This window comes from Nicotiana attenuata, unplaced genomic scaffold (assembly GCF_001879085.1).
Source record: "Nicotiana attenuata strain UT unplaced genomic scaffold, NIATTr2, whole genome shotgun sequence".
NCBI lineage: Eukaryota > Viridiplantae > Streptophyta > Magnoliopsida > Solanales > Solanaceae > Nicotiana > Nicotiana attenuata.
Window position 1 is genome coordinate 2,116,880 of NW_017670238.1, and position 11,097 is coordinate 2,127,976.

The 11,097-nt window shown below is 38.7% G+C and overlaps 1 protein-coding gene across 1 annotated transcript; it reads left to right on the top strand.

Moving 5' to 3' along the window:
- Positions 1-3,114: 3,114 nt before the first annotated feature.
- On the top strand, positions 3,115-6,980 carry LOC109236442. Its single transcript, XM_019402624.1, has 5 exons — positions 3,115-3,626; positions 3,743-4,622; positions 6,628-6,663; positions 6,762-6,883; positions 6,938-6,980. The coding sequence occupies exons 1-5, from the start codon at positions 3,115-3,117 to the stop codon at positions 6,978-6,980; spliced, it is 1,593 nt and encodes a 530-aa protein (XP_019258169.1).
- Positions 6,981-11,097: the final 4,117 nt, after the last annotated feature.

Below are 11,097 nucleotides of genomic sequence, written 5' to 3' on the forward strand. Positions count from 1 at the left end.
AACTAATGTACAAACAGTAATAAAATCATATATTATACTATCAGAGTATAAGTCGCTCAGTCCTCCCATTCACTCCATCCTCACAATCACTCCATCCCCACAAACTCCATCATCACAAGCGCCCGGCACTCGCACTCGCACTCACACTCGCACTCAGCAGGTACATGCACTCAATGTGGATGTGCAGACTCCGGAGGGGAAATTCCAACCCAAGCGCTATAATAAGCCAATTATGGCATGAATTAAATAAATTTATTGCGGTGTGCAGCACGATCCCATTAATATTCTCACAATCAGTCCCTCGGCCTCACTTAGTCATCAATCTCTCCAATTACTTGGGCTCACAAGAATCATGATAACCAGCCCAAACAATGATGATATAATGTATCAATAAAGGACAATAGAGACTGAGATATAATATGCAAATAATAGCTGTGACTGAGTACAAAATTGCTAATTAAGCAAATAATTCAACATGTAACATGACCCCTGTGGTTCCCAACAGTACCAACAGGTAGCCTAAGCATGATTTCTAACATGACTAGCTGCTTAATTTCTCTAACACATGGTGAAAATACAGATACCGGCAAGATTAATCAACTATACAGTTCCATGGAATCGACCGAGACACAATTCCTATGGTGCACGCTCACGCACACGTCACCTAGCATGTGTGTCACCTCACTACCAATTACATAACACGTAATTCGGGGTTTCATACCCTCAAAACCAAGTTTAGAAGTGTTACTTACCTCAAACCGTGCCAAACTCTTCTCCAACAAGCCCTTGCCTCGCGAAACGGCCTCCAAGTACCTCGAATCTAGCCATAAACGATTCAATACGATCAACTCAAGCTATAGGAATCAATTCCATATGAAAATGCTAAGTTCTTAAACAAAAGTCAAAAAGTCAACTCAAAAGTCAATCCCCGAGCCCACATCTCGAAATCCAATAAAGGTCACAAAATCCGAACATCCATTCAGCAACGAGTCTACCCATATAGAAATTACTCAAATTCGTTACCAAAATCTTGATCATATCCCTAAAATTTGGCCTAAGTACTTGCCTCAATTTTCCCCAATGTTTCTATCCAAATCACTAATTAAATGATGAAATCAAAGATACAATAATGGAGTTTAACAAAACCTATGTAAGAATCACTTACCCCAATCACTCCCTTGAAAATCTCTCGATAAATCGCCTCCAACTGAGCTCCCAAAATAAAATTTATGAAATAAACTCAAACACTCATTTTTGAAATATTTAAGTCTATCCAGGTGTCCTTGATCACAATCGCAAAAATTGCTTCGCGATCGTGAAGCACAACTAAACTGCCCAGTAATTTAATCCTACGCGAACGCGTCAATCCCCGCGCAAATGCAATGAACTGATCCATGAAACCTACGCGATCGTGGCCATCTTCACGCGATCGTGAAGAGAAAATACGTGTGAACCCAGCCGCCTCATTTCCTCTATGCGAACACGTCTTAGCCCACGCATTCGCGATACATGAACTGCTCCAGCTACGCGTTCGCAGCCCAAAATATGTGATCGCATAGAACAAGTTTCCACTGCCCAAAATAACAGCCTATGCGATCGTGGACCTTACCACGCGATTGTGGACTTTACCACGCGATCGCGTACAAGAAACCAGACAGAGAAAGCAGAAAACTTCATTTATTACACCAAGTCGAATTTCATTCCGATAACCATCTGAAATCCACTCGAGGCCCCTAGGACCTCAACCAAATATGCCAACAAGTACTAAAACATGATACGAACTTAGTCGAGCCTTCAAATCACATCAAACAACACTAAAACAATGAATCATACATCAATTCAAGCCTGATGAACTTTTGAACTTCTAACTTCTACATTCGATGTCGAAACCTATCAAATCACATCTGATTAACCTCAACTTTAGCACACAAGGTACAAATGACACAACAGACCTACTTCAACTCCCGGAACCCCAATCCGAGTCTGGTAACCACAAAGTCAACTCTCGATCAAACTTCTAAATTTCAACTTTTGCCATTTCAAGCCTAATTCAACTACGGGCCTCCAAATCACTATTCAGACACACTCCTAAGTCCAAATTCACACAACGGAGCTATTGGAATCCTCAAAACTCCATTCCAGGATCATTTACACTTAAGTCAACATCTAGTCAACCTTTTCAACTTAAGCTCCCAACTTTGAGACTAAGTGTCTCAACTCATTCCGAAACATCCCCGGAACCGAACCAACTACCCCGGCAAGTCACATAACAATAATTAAGCATAAATGAGCTGTAAATGAGGGAACGGGGCTACAACACTCAAAACGGCCGGCCGGAGCGCTACAAAACTGATCCCATGTTAGTGGCGGTGAACTTGCTGGTCTGCTCTGCTCATAATCCTACCACCACCTCTTGGCAAAACCAGTCAGCTGGAACACTACAAACATAAAAGCTTTCATAAATATGTATCATCAATCTCTAAACCAAGATATGGATTCAATTAACTAATTATTATTTCGTCAGTGTACATTATTATTATCCAATTTACCAGGCATATTGGCCCACGAAAGGATCTTGCCTTTTAATAAATCAAAAAAAAAAAGGAATATACACAACTAATAATAATTATATAAAGATTAAGAGTATAAGTACATTTAATGGCTAGAGAATTTATTTTATTAAGTCATTATAAAATATTTATCTCCACTTGGATTGTTCAATACATACAAAATCTACTAGCACAAGAAGTTGGAATTAAACCATTTCCATAATCAAGATAAATTATATTTAATATTGTGCTATAATCATTCCTGATGGGTTATTCACTTCCATCTTTAGATCGTGAACTCAAAGTTTATACATATAAGAACTGATAATTTAATCTTCTGTGTATAAGCTAAACTCTATACACTAAATCATATACTATATAAGCAAAGGGCATAGACTAATAAATGATCTATTTAAAATTTTATCAAAATAAAATAAATAATTACTCCATAATAAATACTATATCCAAACAAAACTAATGGTTAATACTATAAATGACGACATAATACTTAGTCATGAGTTATGGCAGGAAAGGTGTTTCTCCTAGATGTAGGATGAAAATAGACATGAAGAAGGCCTATAATTCAGCGGAATGGGGTTATTTAGAACAAGTGTTGACACATCTGCAGCTGCCAGGGAGATTTGTGCAATGGATTATGAATTGTGTTACAACAGTGTCATACTCCATTATGATTAATGGGCAGCCTACAAAGCCATTTCAAGCTAAGAAAGGATTGAGACACGGAGATTCCCTATCTCCTTACCTATTTGTGCTGGTTATGGAGTACTTGACAAGACTATTGAAGACACTTAAAAAGGATCCTAATTTCAACTACCATCCTAAATGTGGGAAACTGAACATAGTGCAATTGAGCTTTGCTGATGACATATTACTATTCTGTAGAGGTGATGCCATATCTGTTCAACTACTATTTCAGTGCTTTCAGCAGTTCTCAAAGGCTTCAGGGTTAGGGGCAAATGCTGATAAAAGCTCCATGTTCTTTGGTGGAGTGCATGATGATAACCAACAGAGGATATTGCAAGACTTGGAATTTATCAAAGGAACACTACCAGTTAGGTACTTGGGGGTACCTCTTAGCTCAAAGAGGTTATCATTGATACAGTGCCATCCTTTGCTTGAAAAGATGCTAGGGAGAATCCAATCCTGTACATCAAAGTTTTTGTCCTATGCAGGAAGAATTCAGCTAATCAAGAGTGTGCTATCTCTATTCAAGTATACTGGTCTCATGTGTTTGTACTACCAAAGAAATTGATCCAACTTATTGAAAGAGTATGTAGAACACTCATATGGACTGGGGGTGTAGAAGTGTCAAGGAAAGCTCTATTGTCATGGGATAGTTTGTGCAAACCTAAAGCAGCAGGTGGTTTAAATTTGCTGGATATAGAGGAATGGAATAAGGCAGCTATATGTAAACTCCTTTGGAACCTGTGCATGAAGAAAGATAGGATGTGGGTGAAATGGATACATGTGTATTATAAGAAGCAGAATGCATTGTGGAGTATTGTACCAAAACAAGCTTCTTGGATAGTACAGAAGATTCTTAAAGCCAAACAATACTTTGAGGAAGCTGGTTATACAGATGAGGATGTAGAGGGGATAAGCAGCTTCTCTATTAAGAAGATGTATGGGAAACTGAGGGGTAACTTTGATAGAGTACCATGGAGGAAACTGGTGCACAGCAGTGTTGGAGTGCCAAAATGGAACTTTATTGTTTTCCTAGCTGCACATAGAAGGTTGATGACTAAAGACAGGTTGAGGGGTTTGGGCTATGTGGAAGATATAACATGTTCTTTATGTAACAGTGAGGAGGAGACAGTGGATCATAAGTTTTTTGAATGTACTTATTCATCGAGAGTATGGACAGCAATGCTGCAATGGCAAGGGATTCAGAGGCAACCAATGATGTGGGGAAATGAACTTGAATGGGCAGGAAAGTACTATAAAGGGAGGAACACAACAGCTGAGTTATATAAACTCATACTGGCAGGAACCTTGTACTACATATGGAAAGAGAGGAACGGCAGGATCTTCAAAGGAGTACAACGATCAGAAGTAATTCTAAGCAGAGCAATAACACAAGGTGTGCATGGGCGAGGAGAAAGTAAACACGGGTCACAAAGAAGACTACTGGAACTCAACTACTATCCTAGTATGTAATGAACTTTTCTACAATTAGTAGTTAGACTGAACTGTTAGACTAAACAGTTCCTTGTAGTAGTAGTAAATGAGGCCAGGAAATGGAGCTAAAATCTGGGGCGTATGTCCAGATTAAGCTTGATTGCAGTATGTAAAAATTGTTGAGGAATAAAATGTTAATTACCAAAAAAAATAGTATATATTCCAACACTTTTTAATATACTACGCATTTTTACCTCAATTTTGTATATCTTTTTATTTATTCTTTAGGTGCAATGATGATTTGTTTTAATGTATTTCTTATTTTTCTGGTCAACTATGTAAATAAACTAGTTGAAACTCCATTAGGACCAAAAATAGTTCCAGTACATACTCGAATAAATGATACCAACTTCAGAAATTTCTAAGGTGTTAAGCCTACAAAAAAGTAGCAAAGGTATTTTACATGTTTGTAATCCGTATTCGAAAATATATTCAAAAAATAGAAACATGTAAAAAACAGAAATATAGAAGAAACAGAAAATTAATCTGAGCCCACTGAATTCACAGTGTTTCCTTAGGAACTTAATCATCTCCTAGTATCCGAGGTTTAGGATAATTTCCTCCTAGAAAAGAACGGATTACCCTCACTGGTGGAGCGGTACTTCAAACTCCAGTGACCAACAAACTCCAAGATCGGTAGCAAATTACACTTATAGTTGTTTTCTTTCTATTAAAAACAATGCAAAGGAAGAAGGAGAACTCAAAACTTTCGTAAGGAAAATCTAAGAGAAAGATCATGTATTTATAGCCACAAAGTTGGGTAAGCTGCAACTCAAAGTCGTTGTTTTATTAAATGGTTATTTACACAAGCTGCCAAGTTCAAATTTTAACGGGAAAATAAAATTTTAATAGCGCGAGGATTGCCTTCTTCTCAACTCTTTAAGGGATAGAAAAAGTACAATTGTATATATACCCCTTAAAACTGTGATGACCGAATAGGTCGTTTTGATTAATAGCGTTAATTTTCATGATCTGAGACCTCCCACAACGTCATTTGATATTTCTTGGTCTGCATTCGTGGTCTATGCCGCTTTTCAAAAATCTTTTATGTGAAATTTTGAAGAAAACAATAATTTTAACTAAAAATGAGGCCAGAGTTGACCACGGTCAATATTTGGGGTAAACGACCCCGAATCTGTATTTTGACGATTCTGGTATGTTCATATTTTGATTTTGGACTTGGGCGTGTGCCTGGAATTTAATTCAGAGGTCCCTAAGTTGATTTCACTTGTTTTGCCGAAAGATGGCCATTTGAATGTTTAGAAATTCTTTAGGTTTGATCGTAGGTTGACCTTATGTAACGACCCGGCCGGTCTTTTCGAGAGTTATAGCCCCGTTCCCCAATTTCCTGCTCCTTTTGCGTTCTATAGCTGTATGATGATATACCGGGTTAGTTGGTTCGGGTCCAGAGTGGTTTCGGAGAGTTTGAGACACATAGTCTCTTAATTGAAAGCTTAAGTTGGAAAAGTTGACCGGATATTGACTTATGTATAAACAACCTCGAATTTGAATTTTGATGGTTCTATTAGCTCCGTTAGTTGATTTAAGACTTAGGAGCGCGTCCAAAATGTGATTTGGAGGTCTGTAGTAGAATTAGGCTTGAATTGGCGAAAGTTAGAATTTTGGCTATTTTGGTCGGCAATGCAAATTTTGATATCGGGGTCGGATTGGATTTTCGGAATTTGGAGTAGGTTCGTGGTGTCATTTTTGACTTGTGTGCAAAATTTGAGGTCATTCGAACGTGGTTTGGTAGGTTTCGTCATCGTTTGTGGAATTCGGAAGTTTAGAAGTCCTTTAGGCTTGAATGCGGGTGTAATTTAGTGTTTTGATGTTATTTTGAGTTATTCGAAGGTTTGACTAAGTTCTTATGATGTTATAGGACCTTATGTTTGGTTTTGGTCCCGAGGGCCTCGGGGTAATTTCTGGTGGTTGATGGCTTGATTTGAGTTGAGGAAATGCAGCTGAAGTGTTGTTGCTACTGGTGTAACCGCACCTGCGGAGTGGGAACTGCAGGTGCAAGCCCGTAGAGTGATGAAAGGGTCGCAGATACGATTAAGCAAGATCTGGGGAGAGGACGCAGGTGCGATGGAATTCCCGCACCTGCGATGGTTGAAAAAGCGGACTTCAGAGCGCAGGTGCGAGCTTGGACCGCAGGTGTGATGTGACTTCTGCACCTCTGATGAGTGCAGATGCGGTCTTTTGATCGCAGAAGCAGAGGCAGTGTTTAAGTGATTCATTGCAAAAGCGGAGCTTGGTCCGCAGATGTGGAAATTGAGCCGCAGGTCCGAAAAACCTAGGCAGAGCATATAAAAATGGGACTTCAAAATTTTTCACCATTTTTAATATTTTGGAATCGGGCTTATGCGATTTTGAAGAAGATTTTCGAGGGGGATTCTGAGGTATGCTTCTTGTGCTTGATTTTGATCATAAATCTAGTTTCCCCATTGATTTTTCCACCTAGATTGTGTAGTTTTGAGGTGAAATTTGGGAGATTATGGCTTGAGAATTGAAAAGTGGATTTTGGGGATTTGGGTGACCAAATGAGGTCGTATTTTGATAAATTTGGTATGGTTAGACTCATGAGTGAATGGGCTTCGGGTTTTGTGACTTTTGTCAGAATTTGAGACGTGGGCCTGGGGACCGGGTTTGAGTCGATTTCAGATTTTAGCTCTAATTTGGTAGTTTTCTTATGGAATTGATTCCTTTAGCCTATATTGATTGTATTGTATTACTTGTGGCTAGATTCGGGATGTTTGGAGGCCGATTTGAGAGGCAAGGGCATTGCGGAGTAGGATTTTGCTCTGTTCGAGGTAAGTAATGCTTTCAAACTTGGTTCTGAGGGTTCGAAACCCCAAATTATGTGTTATGTCACTGGTATTGAGGTGACTCACATGCCAAGTGACGGGCGTGCACCGTGAGAGTTATGACCTGTGTGATTCCATGGCACCGTTTAGTGATGCTATCATGTTGATATCCATGTTTTCATCATGTGATAAAGTAATTGAGCTGTAAATCACGCTAGGAATCATGTTTAGGCTTTATGTCGGTATTGTTGGGACCCTTAGTGGTCATTTCTTGCTGTCATCTCACTATCATTGATACTCCGTACTCAGCCATGTTCATGTATTTTTATATCATAACTCCTTCTCAGTTATTTATTGATTCATCTCATCATTGTTCGAGGTTTGTTTTCAAGACATTGTGAGCCCGTGGGTAAGACTGGAGAGATTGATGGCTGAGTGAGGCCGAGAGCCTGATTATGAGTGACAGTTACGGGATCGAATTGCACGCCGCGTGGTTATATTGATGATTATGATAGAGCTTGGGCTGTAGGAGCCCCTCCGGAGTCTATAACACACCCCTAGTAAGCGTCGATGATATAATTGAGGGATGGATTTCCCTGGACATTGAGTTGTCCGAAGTACTTGATACCTGGAGATGGATCTTTTCCACAGGGTTGGATTTCCCCTTTTCCTCAGTACTGGATGACTTATAGTCAGTGTTGTATATGTTCCGGATGGATCTTCCCTGGGCCAGATGGACATATACAGTACAGAATAGTTGAGCACTTGAGAGTGGGAGCATATGGTGAATTTCATACAGTATGTGCATTGGCAGGTAGAGATAATTGAGTTATATACCTTACACTATTCAGATCTGTATTTACTGTATTGCTTTAAGCGATCTATTTAACTTGAAAGCATGCCTATGTTTCTGCACATTAATTTCTATTATTTCCGCTGCGGTTGAGTTCGTCACTACCTTTCAGTGCAAAGTTTGGACTTGTTACTTACTGAGTCGGTGTACTCACGTTATTCCCTGCACCTCGTGTGCAGATCCAGGTGACTCTGTTCACATCGGCGGTTGCTGATTGAGACCCCAGAGTTTGGAGACTATCAAGGTAGCTGCACAGTGTTCGCATGCCTTAACTCTCCTCCTTTATCATTTGATGTATTTTTAGTTATTTTCATTAGACATTGTAGTGGATTGTATTCCGAGTAGACGCTATGTACTCAGTGACACCCCAATTTTGGGCTGGATTGTATCACACTTTGGGATTTGTTATGTTTTCAAAGTATTTCCTTTAATGTTAACTGCTTCCGTCATTATTTTCAAAGTTATTTTACTGTGTTGAGTTTATTAGTTGAGGCTGGCCTAGTTCAATGATAGGCGCCATCACGATAGTTGATTTTGGGGTCGTGACACCTTATGATTATCAGGTATATATTTTGGTTCTGGGACATGGAATAGGTCTGTTTTGCTATTTGAAACTTGTTTGCAAAATTCTGTGTCACAACCCCAAATTCCCACCTTAGAATGTCGTGATGGCACCTAGTCTCTAAGACTAGGTAAAGCTAACATTCATTGATAGCCCAACAGAAATAACAAACTAAGATAATAGAATAAACTGATAAAGCTCATAATCTCCAAAACAGAACCGGTGAGGATAAACAATAGTAAAGGAAATAACGGAAGAGGACTCCGAGGCCTGCGAGCGTCGGGCAGGTGTACCTGAAGTCTCCAAAAAAAATAACTGAACGAACATTGGCGTCCGACACGAGAGGATGTACCTGGATCTGCAAAAAAATATGCGGAAGAGTAGCATGAGTACACCACAACTATACCCAATAAGTATCAAGCCTAACCTCGATAGAGTAGTGACAAGACAAGAAAAACTGAACAGATTATTATAGAGACAAATAACGAAATCGAGGAAAATGAATTGTAACAAAGCAGTGCCATAATGTAGACTAACAACAAAATTTGAGGCAATAAAGGCAACAAGGAGTGAACACATGAAATGAACAGTAAGTATTCAGATACGAACAAGTACAAGACAAATAAAGAAATAACAAAAGTTGTTCAACCAACAATCCTTTTTAACATAAAATGTACAACAAGAATCACAACCTAGGCACCACACCTCACAATCTCATTTCACAAGTCACAATCACATTCTCCCTCATATCAACGCGTGAGCCTTGATTTATTTTTGAATTGTTTTTCCCGAAATAGCTACACGTGTTTTAGCCCCCTTATCTCATTGCTTGGCTTCAAGTAATTTCCTTACTAGCAACATGCGTATCAATCCCACCTTAACTCACCGCATGTGTATCAACCCCTATCCTTATACCACTGCATGCTTATCAATATCACAACACAATAAAAAACTCGCACCACGCGTGCCCATATGACACAATACTTGTCAAAATCAACAATATCAATGTTACCACAACATATAGCCCGCGGCTCAACCACGATGGAGATAAGAATCTCAATAATAACAAAATGAATGAGAAATACTCAAAGACTAAAATTTATTAATAATCAACAACTTCAACCTCAATGTGTTAATAACTTTCACAACTTCAACCTCAATAAATCAAACAAAAGTATTCCCACGAAATAACAACTTCAAATAAGAGTAATACAACAATAAAATAGATGACAAGACAATAAGAGAGGTAACGACTTCAACTAAAGTACATAAGAGCAAACATAATTATAAAAGATAGAACATGTTCTAACAACATCAAATAGAGTATGTGAGGGTAAAGTTTATAATAAAAGATATAGCATGTTATTACAATTGCAATTAAATGCATGGAAGAAGTCTAATGGTCTAAACCAGTAAAAATACCACATATAAGCTCGTGTGCATACTCGTCACCTTGTGTACACATCTTCCACATAATTCAAATAACACAAACAATCCAAATCCTAAGGGGTGTTCCCCCGCACATTGTTAGGCAAGATACTTACCTCAACAAGGCCAAATCAACCCTCAAAAATAGATTTTCCCCTAAATTTGCCTCCACACAGCTCAAATCTAACCAAAAATGACTTCATATCATCAAATAATACAAGGAAAATCAATTACGATAGATAAAGCTAAAATCTTTACACAAATCTCAAAAGTCAACAAAAGTCAACCCTGGGCTCGCTCGATAAAAACTCCGGTCCAAGGATAGATTCCGACTACCATAACCCCACGAGTCTATATAAGTGTTTTGTTTCCAAATCCGAGTCAAAATCGACTCTCAAAACCCAAATTTTTATTTTCAAAACATAAACAAAAATCCCGAAATATCCTCTTTTATTCCCATAAGTTTGATGTTAAATCTAATATATATTCATGAAATATAATTGGAAATTGATTAAAATCACTTACCCAATGATTGTACTTGAAAATCCCCTCTCCAAATCGCCTTTTACCGAGTCAAGGGTTCTAAAGAGAAAATGAGATGAAATCCCTACTTTCCAACCATTTGTTTAGTTGCAGATGTCATAATTGCGACAATGGGTTCACAATTGCGAAAGAATCCTCGCAAATGCGGCACCTGACAAG